Below are 19568 nucleotides of genomic sequence, written 5' to 3'. Positions count from 1 at the left end.
CTATTTATAGTTATACAAAATGGTGATTAGTCATAACAAAAATGGCCACTTGGCATCTTGGCATTATAAGATGAAGACACTTATCACAACAAATAAAAACCTATTCAAATATATGTATATATTATTGGATTTAATTATTAATTTATATACAAATGGTGGATGCTGTAATTGAGGTAGCTAGTTTTATATAATGTCACCCACCAACTACAGGCACGCTGTGGCTGCGGCCTCCGCTGGCATGCAAATAAATTAAGAAACAGCTGCAGAGATCTGTACACATTTATTAATAAAATGCAACTCACAAATGTTAAATGACTCCCTTTATGTAAGGATTGTTGGAAGTTTTAAATTTTAGATTATTTAGAAAATAATAGAAAAAAAAAATTATAATTAATATGATATTTTTGTAAAAAATAAATATTTTTAGAGTTATGTTTTTCTAAAAAATATATAAAATTGTATAAAACTCATAGTGTGGTTTCATAATATTGCATTAAATTTTTCATTATTCCAAAATTTGATCAGATTTTCTATAATTTCATAAACTCTGCATTAACTCCTTGACCGTCTACGCCCAAATTGAAAATAAATTTCACAATCTCAATATTTAAATTATTAAAATTACAAATATACTCAATTTTTTATATTTAGCCTTGAAGAACTCATATATAGTTACCGAAGGGTTAAACTCAAAATTTATTAAATTAACCACGAATAAATTTAATACAATTTTAAAAGTACGAATAATTTAGTTCAATTACTGGAACTAGTGAATTTTGTACAATTTTACTAAAAAAAGAAAATATTAATATTTAGATAATGTCAAAAATTTTAAAGTGTATAAAATTAGTTGTCTTGCGCCTACCATCCTGAAGTGTTGACTTTCTTTCGTCTTCTTCCCTTTTAATTTCATGCATGCATTTGCACCAGCACAGAACCCGCTGCACTGCTCTCTCTCTCTCTCTCTCTCTCTCTCTCTCTCTCTCTCTCTCTCTCTCTCTCTCTCTCTATATATATATATATATATATAATTTGCTGTAATATGCACGCGTATTTATTATTTATATTAAACTTCCAGCACCCTCGATCCCTTTCGTTTTTAAATATAAATATTGCAGTGTTGGTCAGAGAAGTTGGAGATCAGTGGGTTTTGTAAATCATATCAATGGCTGGCAGAGGAAGAGGAAGAGGAAGAGGAAGAGGAAGAAGAAGAGGGAGTAGGTGTGGTGGGGTGATGCTTGTGGTAGTGTTAGTCGTCTCATACTTTGTGTGCAACAATGAGGCTATCAATATCCCTTCCACCAGTAACTACTATTTCTACCTCTACTTTACTTTTCACTGCTACCTTTCTCCACCATTCTTCAATCTTTCATTCATCTTATCTAAATTTTGTTGAATAAACTTAAATGTATTTTTAAGTGGGTGTTAAAGCATGGGAGTGTGGTTAGTGGATATTAAAAATATATAATGAGCATCGAAGAGGTTACACTAAAATAATGTGATTTATGTTATGATTAATTGTGCTTTTAATTTGTGAAGTATTCCATGTTTTTTTTCTTTTTTTGTGCTTTAAAATGTAGTCATTGGTGTATTTTTAGTGTGTTACGTAAGGATTAATTCGAGAGAAAAAAAAAAAAAAAACAAGTGTTTTGTTTTCGCGCTTTAGATTGTGTTCGAGTGTTTTGTTTTCGTAATTTTGTGTTTGTATTGGTGTGTGTTTGTCTCCACATTCGATATTTTTCAAATTTATATCCATTTTTATTTCTGAATTGCCATAAAAAAATTGTACTCCCTCTCCCACATAATTTGTTCCTATTTTCTATTTTCATCCGTCCTACATAAATTGTTCATTCATTTTTTTAAATATAATTATACACTTTAATCTCATTTTAAATTTTAAATTTTATAATCTTTTAATCTTAATTAAACTATTTAGAGATCTTAATCTTAATACACAATTATTTTTATTATACGATAATTATTTTTATTAATACACTTGTTAATTATTTACTAATCACACTTTACCTAAATTCCCATATCTACAGTAATAGGCCCATAATACATGGGACGGAGGGTGTATTTTTGTTTCCTTTTGTAAAATAAATAGTATCTACTTTATTTTTATATCCAACCCAACAGACATTTTGGATAAGTGAGTTATTATTAATATTATTATTGTTCATGTCTGATTTATATATATTCGCAGGGAGTATTGATTATTTGATGCAGAAATCTCCAGCCCATGAAACTGCAACAAGGGTATGCTTGTGCGCCATACATTTTATATACAAATATACATGTTACAGTGCACATATAGAGAGAGAACATTCTATTTTCATTTTCATTTTCATTTTATTTATTTTATAAAAAGTAGGGCACAATAGAATTGAAAGTTTTTAAAAAATTTCTAATTAATGAAATAGAGTATTTAATATAAATATAGTTTTTTAAATAATTATTGCTAATCAACAGCAACAAAATTTTGTAAAAAGTATATATGTAAATTGAACATAATTTTTTTAAAACAATGATAAATTAAAAGTATTTTTTCCATCCATTTTGAAAATATACATTTATTTTTAGTACGAATTTTAAAAAATAATAATATTTTAATTATAGTGGATAGTTAAAAATAATGTAAATATTCTTTTGAGAAAAAAATAATAATGAGATGATAGATTAGAGACATTTATTAAAAAAAAAAAAAAATGAAGTCTGTTTACTAAAAAAAGGCTATTTTATAATCGGATAATACAAACAATATTATATGTATACTTTATAAGTAGAATCGATCAAATTTTGATATACTAGTTTTGAGCAAAAACAAATAACAATAGAGAGACGAAAATAAAAACACATCAAAACACACCATTGTATTTTTTCTTTATTGTTCTTCTACCATTGATCGTTGTTGATTTTGAATTCATCAGGGAAATGATTGTGGGAAAATATGTGACGAGAAATCACGAGAGCGAAGAAAGGATATCGAAGTGAACGACTATGAACGTTCGGGAGCAAACCCACGCCACACACCGCGGCCGATTCCAGGGAGAGGTTGTACGGACTGCTGACCATAGCATTGCTATATCTTTGTACGGATGGTTTTAATGTATATGGTTTTTTATAGCACCAAACAAATACTTCGATCCTATCTTCTTAATACAAATGTTATTACTCTCTATATTTTTATCATCAGCTATTGTGTTTATAAGAACAACTTGGCTGGTTCGGATTGCGCATCTCTCCTTTTTTAGGGACTCGAACAACTGCCCGCATCGAGATTAACTGATGCCATGCTCGAGTAAAGAAGATTCCAGTTCAGACTGGCTGTTGAGTGATTCGGCCCCTTTGGACAACTTGGGCAGCGCTATGGTTCATTTTTTATTTGCTCTATCTCTCAATATGCCGGATCATTCCTGCATTGTTGGAGGTGAAGAAGAGGTGGTGAGTGGGATATGAGCAGATGATATGTGAGGTTGAATTTCTGTATTTTCTCATTGATGAATAAATGAGTTCAGAGGCAATATATATACAAAAGCAGAGAGAGGAGAACCTAAGCGTAACAAATTGCTAACAGACTCGTAACATACTACCTTTACGAATATTATGGTCCAACACTGAAAGGTTATGAGAATCTTCTTCCAACACCCCCTGTTCAAGTTCAATCGGAAGAGCAACAAGGTTAAGCTTGGAGAGGAAGGAGGTAAGGACAGTAGATGAGACAACCTTGGTACAAATGTCAGCTAGTTGTTGGGATGAACAAACAAAGGTCAACTGGATTACCCTTGCCGCATGATGATCTCGAATAAAATGACAGTCAATATCAATGTGTTTAGTATGCTCGTGATGAACTAGATTTTTCATCATTTGTAGGGCTGATTGATTGTCATAAAAGAGTCAGATCGACGGCGGAACTGATAGCTGAAAGTCACGCAGCCGATAAGTGATTCATAAAATCTCCGAGACGGTGGAAGCTAAGGCACGATACTCAGCCTCGGCAGAAGAGCGAGACACGGTAGGTTGTTTCTTTGTCTTCCAAGAGATTAAAGATGAGCCAAAGAATACATCGAACCCTGTGAGAGACTTATGAGAATCTAAGCAGCAGCCCCAGTTCGCATATGAGAATGAAGCAAGAGTATGTCAGATTTGGAGGAAAAGAAGAGCTTGAAATGACTGGAACCGCAAAGATAGTGCAAGACATGTTGGGCAGCCATCCAATGTTGATGGTTGTGTGCGACATAAACTATGAAAGATGTTGAATCGTAAATGAGAGATCAGGCCTAGTCGTTGTAAGATATAACAGACAACCAACAACACGGCGATACAACGTAGGTTTGTCGAAAGCAAAACCATCAGTCTGGCATTTACATCCAAAGGCCAAAGGAGTAGCACAAGGAGATACCTCACATAGGCCAGCATCAGTCAGAATATCTTCTATAAACCTGTGCTGGGAGTCTAAGAAACCAAAATTGGTAGACTCTATTTGAATACCGAGAAAGTAATTTGCACACCCAACATCCTTGTCAAGATAGGCCTTGACTTGAAGAATAGTGGGAAGATCAGTCCCTGCTAGTAAGACATCATCCACATAAACCAAAAAGGCACTTTAGTTTGAACCAAAAGCCATAAAGAAAAAGCAATTGTCATGATTTGATCTTTGAAACCCAAAACGAAGAAGTTTTCCAAAGAATTCCTTGTACCATTGTCGTGGTGCTTGACGTAGACCATAAATTGATTTTTTAAGTTTGCACACAAGGCCATGAGGAACCAAGCTACCAGCTGGGGGCACCATATAAAGCTCTTCCTCAAGCCGACCGTGAAAGAAGGCATTGTTCACATCGAGTTGATGGACGTTCCAACCTTTGGCAGTGGAAACTGCTAATAGCAGGCGGACAGTTACAGATTTAGCCACTGGAACATCCGATTATATAAAGTCACGCCCCATCATTTGAAGAAACCCTTTGGCGACTAAACGGGCCTTGTGTTTGTGAATCGAGCCACCGACATTTCTCTTAATTCGAAAAGTATATTTACAGGCAATTGGCTTGGTAACACAGGGAAGTGGAGTTAATTCCCAAGTTCCATTGGATTCCAAAGCATGCAATTTCATCCGCAACAACAACTTTCCAACACAGATCTTTCATGGCCTGTGCAATAGACACTGGTTCTTGCGTAGAAACAGTATATACATGATGCCATATATGTGTGGAAGGGCGAGAAAAGAGGAAGTCGTTATGCCATAAGGGTTTAAAATGGATTCTAATAGGTCTGGAAGGTTTGTTAGGTGGGTGCAAGGGAGCAGGTGTTGAAGGAGCTAACATAGGGCTTAAAGAAGCACTGCACTTATCTGGTGAATGGGGGTATCAACAGAGAGGAGCGGCAGTGATGCAGTAGCCATGAGGAGCTGAAGCAGGAGGAATGTTAAAGGACACATTAGTTGGTGTCGAAGAGACATCATGGAAGTGAGATGGGTATGGAAAGATGTCTTTATAAAAATGGACATCTCTAGCGATGAAGACTTTATTTTCATCAAGATCCAACAGTTTGAATCCTTTTTTGCCAGGTGGATAGCCCAAGAAAAGACACCTTTTGGATCTGAAATCCAACTTTGTGCGATGAGGATTGGTGTCAATGCCATAACACAGACAACCAAATGTGTTGATTTGAGAAGTTTAGGAGGGTGGTTGTGGAGTTTCTCATATGGAGTGCACCAGTTTAAGGTAGCAGTGGGTAGTCTGTTATGATATGTGTGGCCATGAGTAAATCTTCACCCCATAAATGATGCAGTAATTCAGCTTGAAGGAGAAGAGTTCGGGTTATTTGCGGAAGATGTTTATGCTTTATTTCAATCAAACCATTTTTCTTTGGGCTATAGGGACATGAATGTTGATGGTTTATGTCATTCTGATGGAACAATTTAGAGCAGTGGTTATTGACAAACTCACCTCCATTATTAGAGCGGATGGTTTTAATAGTGTGGTACCATATTGAGTTTTGATGTTAAGGATAAAGTGTTCTATGGCAAGGTAGGTTTGTTGTTTGGTAGGAGAATGATGGTCCAGGTGGTACGGGAGTCGTCATCGACTAAGGTAAGAAAGTAGTGACACCTTGTTATAGATGCAAGCTTGTATGGCCTCTAGAGATCAATATGCAAGAGATCAAAACAAGCGTTAGATTTGGAAACACTTTATGAAAAGGCAGCCTATGATGTTTAGCTTTATGACAAGCATCACAAGGGGTATATGCATTAACTGTAGGTAAAGACAAATATTTCAAAGTTTCAGATGAAGGATGTCCATAACCATGCTTCAGAAGTAGTTGAGATGGAAGCTACAACTGGAACAGAAAGAGCGACTTTTTATGGTGAAGATGTATGAGGCTAGAAGGTATAAAGATTGCCCATACGAAGTCCACTGCCAATAGTGTTGTTAAAGGTCAAATTCTGCAAGATACACACAGATGACAGGAATGGAGCTTGCAGATATGACAAGATGCACCACTATCTAGAAGTTCGGAAGAAATATCTAAAGCAACAACATCAAAATATATGTTACCTGCAATTTCGATGGCCAAGTTGGTGTATTCAATGAAAGTATCTAGTGCCTTCATAAGAAGCTTCTTCAACTCAGGTCAAACCAAGGCGCCAAGGTCTTCAGGAAAATCATCATTCTTTTGAATATGAGGATCACTCAATTTGGCTTCAGTGGCAGCATTCACCATATTTCCCCGTTGCTCCTATATTTCTTTGTACCATGAAGGAATTCCATGGAGTTTAAAACAACTATCCTTGGTATGCCCTTTACCCTTGCAATACTCGCAAGTAGAATTTCTTTTATCCTGGACTTGTCTCCTTTTGTCTCCCCATTTTTTATTTGATAGCAGTCCTTTTGATTTTAGTAGCTACCACATTTTGATTGGCAAATTCTATTGTTGTAACTTGCAGCTCTTTCTGTTTTTCAACTTGTAGAAGCAGAGCATAGGCCCGACTCATGGTTAGCAAGGGATCTGTTAGGAGAATTTGTCCTTGGAGGCTCTCGTATGTGTCATTCAGACCAGTGAGAAATTGAATGAGTTGATCTCTGTCCAACCAAGCAGCATTACGTTTATTGATGTCACATGAGCATTTTCCACATGAACAGCTAGTTGGAGGATCAATAGCTGTTAATTTATCCCACAACTTTTGTAGTTTAGTGTAGTAGGCAGAAATCTTATCTCCACCTTGAGATAAAGCAGAGATACTCTTCTGCAATTGAAATATGAGTAAGGAGTTATACTTCCCAAATTTCTTTGTCAGATTATCCCAGAGTTGCTTGGCCGTTGGCACAAAGACGAATGCATCTTGAAGTTCTGGAGCAATGGAGTTTCTGATCCAGGCCCACACCATTGCATCAAATTCAATCCAAGCTTCATATATAGCATCATTGTATCTTGGCATTGGTAATTTACCAGGATGAAGCCCAGTTTTCCTCTTGCAAGAAGTGATGTGGGAACTGTTCGAGACTAGGTGATATAGTTGTTGCCATTGAGAAGAAAGGGGGATAGGGAGAAACTAGGATGATCTCGAGGTTGTAGTATTAAGGCTTTAGGTAACAGAGGGACCAAAATTCCATAAGTTGTTTGATACTCTGGTTTACGGATAGGGGTATTGGCCATGGAACATTAGCTAGCAGTAAGTACCTGCTTTGATGCCATGAAGAAGAGGTAGTGAGAGAGATATCAATAGATGGTATGTGAGGATGAATTTCTGTATTTTCTCATTGATGAATAAAGAAGTACAAAGGTAATATATATACAAAAGCAGACAGAAGAGAATATATGCGTAACAAATTGCTAATAGACTCCTAACAAACTATTGCTACGAATATTGTGGTCCAACACTGAGAGGTTATGAGAATCTTCTTCTAACAAGAGAAACAATCAAAAAGTAATTCCCAAAACACAAATACGTAGGCCGTAGATCTTTTAATGTTAAATTTATCAACTAATGTGTTGTATCGGAAATTTTGCTTTACAACGGCCAATGTTTGCTATGCCTGTTGAAAGGGTGAAAAAAATGGATTCCCCGGCTCACTCAAGAAAGTCTCCGGACTAGTCTCGCGTAAGATAATATATGAACAAAAAATAAAGCAAGAAAAACAAGAAAAATTTGGCGGAATTTAACATAACTGGGTGGAAAATGAGGAAAACTTTTATAAATCCAATGGAGAAAGGGAAATACATTGTAATAAAAATATAAAAGTACAAATAAATATAAAAAAGAATAGTTTTTGGTCGTTGTCTCCTTCTTGATCCTCTTTGACCTTTCATATCTTCCATTACAAAAAAATAACATGTTTTTAACGAAAATTTCATCCCTAAAGTTCACATAGTTAAACACAAATCATTCTAATTTCATCTCTAATATTATTAGTAATGGAAAAAATAGATTTAATGAAAAAATATTTTGTTACAAATATATTGTTTTCTTGTAGTACTTTCACTTCTATAACTGCCCATAATTCTCATAATCATTAAGACATCCATAACTCGTATAACCACGAGTTTTTTTAATAATCTATCATTCAAATTCCCTTTCTACTTGGTAACGGCTATAACTTTCAAGCTTGTGTAGTGATCCATTATTTAAGTTATCTTGTAACAACTTTAACTCCCATACTCTTGTTTAATATGCTAGCCATCTTCCTCCACATTTTCCTTCCTTATGAAGTGGGCTTTCAATATACACAACTTCATTAATCTAATTTGTAACTCGTGAAGTTATACATTCATTTACTTGTAACCTCCTCCCTTTTATTAGAAGTAAATGATTAAGCTTCATTAAGTCACTTAAAGAAGCCCCTCAAGTAATCTTTTCTCAACTGGCTCCTAACTCCCATGAGCTTTTTTGGGTCATTTCAATACTCATACTTGGGTTTCTTCTCTTTTGGGTTTATTTTGGATCTTTTCTTCCAAAGCCTTAAACCCAAGCATCAATTCAACTTGTAGACCTCAATTGGGTATCTCTTTGCTTTATCGGGACTAGTTTTTCATCAATCCGCTCGTGTTTTCATTGATCCGCCCAAGTAACAACCATAAATATCATTTTTGTCACTTTAACTACTATTTTCACCGCCTTAAATGTTATTTTTTGTTTTCTTAACTTAGATTTCCCCCGTCTTAACTTCCATTAGGGCGATCTTCTACTTTGATTCTCATTTATGCACATCCTCTTGAAATTATTAGCTCTGGGTTTTTTATTTTACAGCACCTACTCAAACCTTTTTTTGGTGGGTTATCATCTTCTTAAACTGAATCTTCTCCAAATCGGATTGGACTCCACCATTTTTCCTCTATTTGCACTTTTTGGGTCCAACATGTCCCCCATGAAAAGTGTTTGGATGAAACGGACTTTCAAGAACATTCAATTTTTTTTTGTAAAAAGTCTTTCATTCTTCATTAATCACCTTTTATCGGTGGAATGGAAAGATAGAAAACATTTTTTGGAGCAGGTGTTTTCCTCTATCCTTCCAGCTCGATGTTCGCACTATTTCCATCATTTTTGGACCCGAGAGGGTATCTTTGTGTGCTCTCACTTTTGGTTTCGTTTGTTGCTCCCACTTTTACTTGTCTTCTTCATCCTTCATAATTTTTTTCTCCTTCTTCGGTCCCAAATCTTCCTCTTTCATCTTATTTATCTCAAACTTCCTCTGAATCAACTTTAATATCACAATTCATCTTGCTAATTTTTCTCTTCCAAAGATTCATGTGCTTTAAGGGAGGGAGACTTGTCCTTCAAATTAGTGAAACGACATTTTCATCTTCTTTTCCATATTCTCGGGGTAGAAAATCCTACAAACTTGTATGCCCTCAGTAGATATAGATTAGAAATCTTTTGATTGAAAGATAGCCTTTTGAGTCGATCCTCCAACTAATGTATAATCTGATCATCTTCAACCATCAGTACCTTAACAAATGGGTCCGCCTCAATCTCAACTGTCCATTTTATCATCATTTTCAATCCTCTCATCTTTTGGAGTGTTGGTACCCTAGTTGTTAAGTTTTTTAGGAGTAATCAGAACCAAAGTCCACCTTAGTGGCCTATTGGCCAGCACGAACTTTTTGAGATCCAACCGAAAGACAACTTCAATGTTCAATCAACCTCTAGAACTTTCTTCGGGGTCCATCAAGAACATAGTAATAATATTGAAAATAATGAATGTAATAGGCTAAACTAATGCAATCATGTTACACGAGCTAAAAAAACAACTAACCTATTAGTCTCTACAACATCCTACAATAGTCGGAGGCAATAAAATTTACAACTGAAGAATAAAATAGAATAATGAATTGAAATTGAATACACTATCAAATTAAATAATCTAATACACTTATATCGGTCATCAAGTTAACTATCAACATGTAGCGAAACAAATTTACATTAATGATACTCTAAAAACTATCGACAACATAAATTACAAGTTTCAAGAGAATTGATGTATCATTCATTCGTTCAGCCCTCTATTCGCCAAGGACATCTCTTTTTCACTATGTTAAAGTACATCAGCAAGAGAAGCATGTGGCTATTTTTTTATGATTATTCAGATATCTTAGCTATATACAAGGCAAAATATTTACTCACATTTCAAATATGCAATATTTGAATATGTTATATTTCAAGGGGATCCACAAGTTAAACACTAAGACAACAGGACTAAGAATGTATCATCACCTATGCATTAGGATGTCAACATTTTAAAAAACCAAAATCTGGAAAGAAGCACAACATGAATAAAAACCAGATTCAATTAATGAAGAGAGCTAGAGTTAAAACTTAACTATCTTTAGGCCATCATTGACTTTATTTAGTTGAGGCTTGAATAAAATCTTAGAACCATGAAGTAAATCATAATCATTAAGTGAAAAGCATTAAGAATATTTAGCATTGATTAAGCACAGAGAAAATTTTAGAGTATTAACAAAACTATGCCAATCTTCATTACTATATGCAACCAAACAAAGTCAAACAAGTTAGACTCATGATTTCACAGTAGTGTTGAAGAAGCAATAAGAGCAATAAAAATAGTGTTTTTCCATTTGGAAAGATATTGAGAGATCAATTTGCCACTGAAAATAAGACACCAATTGATTTCATCCATTCGTATGAACATTCTGTTTTATATGGACTATTATATATTTTGTAAGTTAAAAATAAATCTTGTACCGTTATTTGTATTTCACGGGTTCTTTGTCTATATTTCACATATGGTGAGGACTTAATTAGCACCATAACCGCTCCTTATATTAGATGAATGAATAGGGGGCTACATTATAACATTAGGAGGTTGTTTAGGAATTTTTGAAAAATATTTAACTTATTAAACATCTTTTACTTGTTAGACTGATTAAATAATTAATTTAATTATTTAGTAAATTAATTTTTTAAAATAACTTATTAAACAACAGAGAAAAAAAAAAGACTAATTTCTAAAATATTGTATACAACAATATTTTTTTAAAAAAAATTTCTTTTAGTTCTTTTTATTTTTTATTTACCACTAAAGCCTCTCATTCACATGCACATGTATATATATATATTAATATATTTTATTACATTATTTATTAGTATAATATATTCTCTATTTAGGTTATGATTTTATTACATAAATTTAAAGTAATTGAAACTTTTACTTTTTATAGGTGAATTATTTTAATTTCCAAATATTTAAATTTTTTAAAAAAATTAAGATAAAATAGAAAATTGATGTTATTAATTTATTTATATATATAATTATTTATCACAAAAAATTATGTTAAAATGGAGTAAAATAGAATAAATTTAGTAAAAAAAAATTAATTGAAAATTAATATAATAAAAAATATATACGATTGATTTATTATTTTATATTTTATATTTTTTTAATAAAAAAAACTACTCATATTTAATAAAAATACATTATTTAACAAAATATCTAAAAAATAAAACTAAATATTACAATAATACTTTTATAATTCTCAATATCTGATAACAAGTTTTTTTCTTTAAAAAAATTCTACATACTAAAAGAATATAACAAAATATTTTTAAAATAAGATATAAAATATTTTTAATTATCATTACCAAACAACTAATACCAAATAATTGATTTACCTTATACGTTAACTTGTCAAACGAGCTAATCAAATAACTAACAGGTAAAAGCTATAATTAATTGTGAAACATCCCTTAAATACATCTACTTAGAAAATATTCATAATTTCTACTGCGCCGATTTAAACACTTCTTGAAATCCAACGTGAAGCCAATAAACAAAGTGTTGCAAACACACAATGCTTGAAAGATTTTCTAACTTCTAACAACAATTTGAAAGCTCTACTCAATCAATGTAATGTAAATATTGGATCAAATAACACTATGCAACATATTTGTATATACATGTCAACCTCTGGCCAACAATCCCAACAACCTATTTATCGAAATTGGTAATTGTTTTTTGTATCAGAATAAAGTTGAGTGTAAGACATTCTTTACGATGATATGTATAGCAAGAACATGTACACCTTCAAACATTCCTCAAATGTTGAAACGTGACTTGGATTTTGCGTTCTACCTGACCCAAAATCAAAGCCAAAAGGTTGTTTCAATTGGCATGGTTTTTTTTGGGCTCATCCTAATTAATAACAAATGGGCTTAGGGTTTAGGGTGTTTTGGGATGCTTATAAATAGATAGCTATGGTTCCTAGCCATAAGAAAATGATTGTAATTCTCTGAATCAGTATAATAAAATCTCTCTGGTGCCCGTGGATGTAGGTTGGCACACGTCGCCGAACCACATAAAACCTCTGTGTTCTTTATTTTCTTTCTTTCTCGTTTTTTTATAACAAGTGGTATCAGAGCCATATTTGATTGCTTGAAGATGTCATCGTATAAGTTTGATCTGGAGAATTTTAATGGGTTGAATGACTTCACGCTCTGGAAGGTCAAGATGAAGGCACTTCTGGCTCAACAGGAATGATCAGCTGCGTCAGAGGAGAAGGCAAACTGCTTAAAGACACGAATGAGGAGATGAATAATGAGATTTTGGCAATGGCTCATTCCTTGATCTTGTTGTCAGTTACTGATGAGGTGTTACGGGAGGTTGTAGATCAGACGACGTCTTCTGGGCTATGGAATAAACTGTGTGATAAGTACCAGGACAACTCTCTTACGAACAGGTTATATCAGAAGCAACGACTTTATACCCTCTGGATGTCCGAAAGTATTTAGGTAAAGGATCATCTTGATACCTTTAACCATATTATTCTTGATCTTCAAATGGTTGAGATTAAAATAGATGATGAAGATCAAGTCCTAATTTAATTGTGTTCACTATCTGGTTCATATGAGAATTTTGTAGATACTATGTTATATAGTAGAACTACAATTTCTGTTAATGATGTGAAAGATACTCTTATGTCCAAAGAATTGAAAAGAAAGGTTTTTGTGGAAGAGGGTTTTGGTTCAGTTCTGTTTGCAAGTATGGGAATACCACAGAAGAAGGGTAATGGGAATGGGAGGTCGTGTTCAAAATCAAAATCCTCTAGCAAAGTTAAGTGTTATCTTTGCAATGAGAAGGGACACATTAAAAGGGATTGTCCACAGAAGAAGGGAAATACAAAAGTTGATTCTAGTAACAGTGGCAGTTCTGATGTGGTACAAGACAGTTCTGATGATGGAGACCTTGGTGAAGTTCTGAGAGTATGTAGTGCTAGTACTGTTGATTCGTAGATTATGGATACCGGTGCTTCTCACCATATGATGTTCTCTCGTGATCTACTCACTTCTTTTAATGAGTGGAATGGAACAGTGAAGTTAAGTGATGATGGGGTTCTAGCCATATAGGGGAGTGGGATAGTTCAGATAAAATTGAATGACGGTACTGTCAGGAAATTTGACTGCTGGTATGTTCTTGGACTCAGAAACAATTTGATTTCTCTTGGCACCTTAGCCAAAAATGGTTTAAAATATCATGGCGAAGGTGAATGGGTGAAAGTCCTGAAAGGTAATCTAGTGATGATGAAGGGAAAGCTGCAGCATGGAATTTATTTTCTACAAAGCAGTTCAATGATGGGAACGACGGCAGTATCCCAATTCTTATATAAACATGATGACAGGACAAATTTGTAGCACCGTCGATTGGGTCACATGAGTGAGTAGGGTTTTGTGCTGAGCAAGCAGGGTTGATTTGGTGAGGATGTGACAGGTAAAATTCAATTATGTAAGACTTGTATAAAAGGGAAGCAACGCAAGGTGAGGTTTAGTACCGGTCATCACATTTCAAAAGAAATTCTGGAGTATATTCATTTAGATTTATAGGGTCCCTCTCCGGTGAAGTCGCAGGGCAGTTGTTCTTACTTTGTCATTTTCATAGATGATTATTTAAGAAAATTCTATTTTTACTTTCGGATGACTAAAGATAAAGTGTTTGGGAAGTTCAAGGGGTGGAAGACCATGGTTGAAAAACGGGCGGGTAAGCAGGTTATGACTCGAAGAACTGATAATGGGTTGGAGTTCTACAACGCTCCATTTGATGATTTTTGCAAGAAAGAACGTATAGTGAGGCACTGCACTGTACGACACACAGAGCAAAATGGGGTTGCAAAACAAATGAACCAAACCCTTATGGGCGTGCTAGGTGCATATCTATATTTGCTGGTTTATCAAAGCAATTCTGGGCTGAAGCAGTTAACACTGCTAGCTATCTGGTTAATAGATCTTCATCAACTACAATTGACTTAAAGACTTCTCAAGAGGTATGGTCCGGTAAACCCTCTGATTGCTCTAATATAAGAATATTTGGATGCCCTAAATACGCTCATGTGAATGATGGTAAGCTGTAGCCGATGGCGGTAAAATGCATATTTCTAGGGTATGCAACAGGAGTCAAAGGTTATCGACTGTAGTGTACAGAAGGTAAAAATCCTAGCAAATTTCTTACTAGCAGATATGTAACTTTGATGAATCTGCTATGCTTGATCAGAGTATAGGTTGTGAAAGTATTGCAGACACAAAAGATTGTGACGCTGACCAGAGGGTGCAGTTTGATACTCATGACAGAGTTGTGTTAGAGGAAGAGCAGGATAATACTATTTATCAATCTTATCAACCAGATCAGTCAAAACCTCAAGGGAAACCGGTCGAGAAGGAAGCTGATGACGCTGGTACTGGGGTTGAACATTCCATAGCAGCAAGAAAAGGAAAGAAAAATATTCAAAAACCAGCTATGTTTGCAGGATGTGTCAATACATGTGATGAATTTTGTGGCTTATGCATTAGGGGTTAGTGATGATCTTGGCTCTAGTGAGCCAAAGACATATAAAGAAGCTGTGGCGAGTAATGATGCAGAAAATTAGATGATAGCAATGAATGAAAAGATGTAGTCTATTGAAAAGAACAAGACTTGGGATCTTGTTGCACTACCAAAAGGGATGAAGCCAGTGGGATGCAAGTGGGTCTTTAAAAGAAAAGAGGGAATTTCTGGTGTTGAACTTACTAGGTTCAAGGCGAGACTGGTGGCAAAAGGGTTCTCACAGAATGAAGGAATCGATTAACATGAAGTCTTTTCTCTTGTGGTGAAACACAAAACCATCCGGGTTCTTTTGGCAATAGTGGGTGCTTTTGATCTAGAGCTGGAGCAGCTTGATGTAAAAACAACATTCCTTCATAGTAATATAGAAGAACGGATATACATGTCTCAACCGGAGGGGTTCGACAGTTCTAAAAGGGACCATGTATACTTGTTAAAGAAATCTTTATATGGCGTGAAGCAGTCTCCAAGGTAGTGGTACATGAGATTTAATTCTTTCATGATGTATATGTTGTTGTATATAGGTGATATGTTAATTGCAACTAAAAATATGGCTGTAATTAATTACTTGAAAGCTCTACTAAATGGTTAGTTAGAGATGAAGGATTTGAGTGCAGCAAAGAAAATGCTGGGTGTGGAGATCTGGCGTGATAGAGAAGCAAAACGACTATGGGTTTCTCAAGAAAACTATATCGAGAGAGTTTTGCAGGTATTCTATGTTGATTAGTCCAAACCGGTAAGTACCCATTTGGTGGCACACTTTAAACTTGATCGAAGCACTATACCGGCTACAAATGAAGAGGTTATCTACATAAAGACGATTCCATATTCAAGTGTAGTTGGAAGTCTTCTGTATGCGATGGTATGTATGAGACCGGATCTCCCTTATGCTGTTAGGATGGTGAGTACGTTTATGGCTAATCCGGGTAAAACTCACTGGAAGCTGTAAAGTGAATCTTGCGATATCTGAAAGGAGCGTGTGATATTTGTCTGGTATATGATGATAAAGGCTATTGTGATGGTCTGGTTGGCTATGCAAACTATGATTACAGGGGTGACTTGGTGAAACAAAGATCACTGATTTGCTTTATCTTCACTCTATTTGGATGTGCAGTCAGTTGGAAGTCTACTTTACAACCTATGGTTGCACTCTCGACGACTGAGGCGGAATACATGTCAATAACTAAAGGTATTAAGGAGGGTATCTGATTACATGGTCTGGTGCAGAGTTTGGGTTTGAATGTAGAGAAACTATTGTTCTTCTGTGATAGTCAGAGTGCTTTGAGTTTGGCTAAAAATTCGGTGTATCATGAGAGAACCAAGCATATTGATATAAGGTTGAATTTTGTCCGTGATGTTTTGGAGGAACACAGGTTTTTTTTCATAAAATAGCTACATAGCACAATCCTGCTAATATGTTGACAAAGGCGCTAACGACGGAGAAGTTCGAACACTGCTTGAACTTAGTGAATATTCATATGAGGTAAACTCCCTTCGGGGTATTTGGTAGAAAGGAGACGACTGAGAGATACTGACGAACCTTTGGCGGTTGGAGAAACTCCAAGTCAAGATGGAGCATATTGAAACGTGACTTGGATTTAGCCGTCTACCCGACCCGAAACAAAAACAAAAAGGTTGTTTCAATTGACAGGGTTCCTTTTGAGCTTATCCTAATTAATAACAAATAGACTTAGGGTTTAGGGTGTTTTGAGGTGCTTATAAATAGATAGCTATGGCTCATAGCCGTAGAACAATGATTGTAACTCTCTGAATCAGTATAATAAAATATCTCCAGTTCCTGCCCGTGGACCTAGGTTGACGCACCGTCACCGTACTACGTAAAACCTTTGTATTCTCTATTTGTTTTCTTTCTCGTTTTCTCATAACATCATATATAAACATTCAAAATTGCACGAGTTATTATTGATGTGTAAACAATAGTTATTACGCAACTTTCTATCATAAGCTAAATGACGACCTGCATGACTTAAAGGAGCTCAGATCTATTTTCAGTCGGAAGCTTACATCTATCTGACATACTTTTAGGGGGTGTTTGGCAAACAACTTTTTTAAGAGCTTTTAACTTATTTAATAGCTTTGAGTTGTTTGACCAGCCAAAAAGCCAATTTTGGTGTTTGGTATATTAGCTTTTTGAAATAGCTTATTGGCCCAAAAAAAATTAATTTATGAAAAGCTATATAACCCAGCGTTTTGAAATAGTTTTTTTAATTTAATTTTCTTTATTTCTTATTTTTCCTTAAAATGTTACTATTTATTTTACATACATATAGATATATTTTCTATTGCAGTAATTATAAATTATTTTAATATATTATTTATTAAATTATAATTTTATTTTTATAAAATTAAATTAATTAATTTTATATATAATTAATTTTATTCGTAAACTATATATATTTATTAAAATAAAAATAAAAATAAAAACATTAATTTATTAATTTATTTTTATTTAAAAGTAAATAAAATAGAGTAAATTTATTAAAAAAATTATAAATATAATAAATTAATCAATAATTAATATAATAAATATATTCTTTTAAAAATTATTATTTTACATCATTCTTATATAAAATATTCATAGTTCTTAATAAAAATATATATTATTTTTCTCACATCTAAAATTAATAAAAAAATAATATTTTATAACATATTCGTAATTTCAAATAACTAATAACAAAAATTTTAAATTTTTTATAACTAAAAAAATACAATTAAAAAATTTTAAAAGTTAAAATATAAATGTCTTCAATTTTCATTTAACATATAAACATATTATTTTACCTAACACTTTAATACAAACAGCTAATTCAATCTGCTAGTCAAACCAGCTAATTGAATCAGCTAACGCTAACAGCTAAAAGCTATCAGCTGATACAAACATACCCTTAATTCAAAAACCAAATATGTTAATATCCCACGTTAAAAAAATGTGGGATCTCCCCTGGGCTTATAAGGGTGAAGGGCTACACTACCTATAGGGATGGGAATAGGCCGGGCCGTCTGTCAGGGGCCTACGGCCTGACCTACATAAGACCTAGCCTAGCCTGATCTATTTACTAAAAAATTCAGGTCGAAAAAATTTTTAAAGCTTTTTTATTTAAATAAAACAGACTTAGGTTTAAAAAAAAGTCTTTTTAATTAACATGCCAGCCTAGACTTAGATCAGATATTTTTAAAATAGGTCACACCTATTTAGCCGAAGCTTAACCTGGTCTGGCCTATTTACATCCCTAACCACCTATCACAAGTTAGAAGCCTGGCTCCTTCTTTAACAAAATACACTTTGGCACGCTTGATGTCTCGTTTCGATCTTCCATGCAATACATGTATGTCACCAGCGAAAATATTGCATTGATCCAACTCTTTTTTTTTTACAAAATTTCCCGTGGACAAAATATTTTGCCCTTCGAGTACAGGAATGCATAACAAAATCGTGGTTTGCAAAGTTTCTTAAGGCTTTCAGGTGTAGGGAAAAATCAATTTGTTGGTAGTGACATGCAGCAACGAAGTCTTTTCTTCATCTTCTTCAACATCAATCAAATTCTAATACACATTTTACTTTCGATTAAAATATTACATCCAACATGACTTTCCGCTAAAACAAATATTAACGCTGTGTTTGTTTGGAGAATTTTTTATTAGTATTTTTTATTAGATTTGTTAATATTTCATTACTCCCTCCGTCCCGCAATAAGGGTGGCGTTTGTTTTTTGCACGTACATTTTTTAATATTAGTATTATATTGGATTACAGTAAAAAAGACAAAAATACTCCTATTAGTACGGTGTAATATAAAAGTAATAGCATTTGTATAATATATTGTAAGTTGAAAGGGTATTTATTATGTGAAGTAGGTAGTACAATTACTAAATTAGAAAATGGTAACCTTGTTTTGGGACGGACGAAAATAGAAAATAGTAACCTTTCAATGGGAAGAAAGAGTATTTTTTTTTAAAATATAAGTATTTTTCTTTTAAATATCAAATCAAATACATATTTTTTAATTTATAATTAAAGAAATTACATAAACACTTATTTATATTCATAAATCAACCCCCCCCCCCCCCCCAACAAGCACACTCGAAGTTATAAGCTATTTTCTGTTCAAACCCTCATAATTTTCTCAATTTTGAGTTACACTTTCATGTCCATCATTTGTTACTGGTATTTTCGTTCTCTCTTAATTTTATTTCAATGAGACAAACAATTAATCTACAGACAGGG

General features: G+C 33.9%; 1 protein-coding gene across 1 annotated transcript; it reads left to right on the top strand.

The window, feature by feature from the left end:
- Positions 1–1113: 1113 nt before the first annotated feature.
- LOC127255304 (uncharacterized) lies at positions 1114–3183 on the top strand. Its single transcript, XM_051280787.1, has 3 exons — positions 1114–1304; positions 2207–2259; positions 2931–3183. Exons 1-3 carry the CDS (start codon positions 1166–1168, stop codon positions 3069–3071), a joined length of 333 nt encoding a protein of 110 aa, XP_051136744.1. The 5' UTR covers positions 1114–1165; the 3' UTR covers positions 3072–3183.
- Positions 3184–19568: the final 16385 nt, after the last annotated feature.

Source organism: Andrographis paniculata, unplaced genomic scaffold (assembly GCF_009805555.1).
Source record: "Andrographis paniculata isolate CXL003 unplaced genomic scaffold, ASM980555v1 Contig53END, whole genome shotgun sequence".
NCBI lineage: Eukaryota > Viridiplantae > Streptophyta > Magnoliopsida > Lamiales > Acanthaceae > Andrographis > Andrographis paniculata.
The sequence above is the reverse complement of the archived record's forward strand: the minus strand, read 5'-3'. Positions and strand labels throughout refer to the sequence as shown.

Coding starts and splice junctions, on each gene's coding strand:
- LOC127255304 (XM_051280787.1), top strand. CDS start 1,166: ATGGCTGGCAGAGGAAGAGGAAGAGGAAGAGGAAGAGGAAGAAGAAGA. Junction 1,305..2,206: donor TATCAATATCCCTTCCACCA/GTAACTACTATT, acceptor ATATATTCGCAG/GGAGTATTGATTATTTGATG. Junction 2,260..2,930: donor CCCATGAAACTGCAACAAGG/GTATGCTTGTGC, acceptor TGAATTCATCAG/GGAAATGATTGTGGGAAAAT.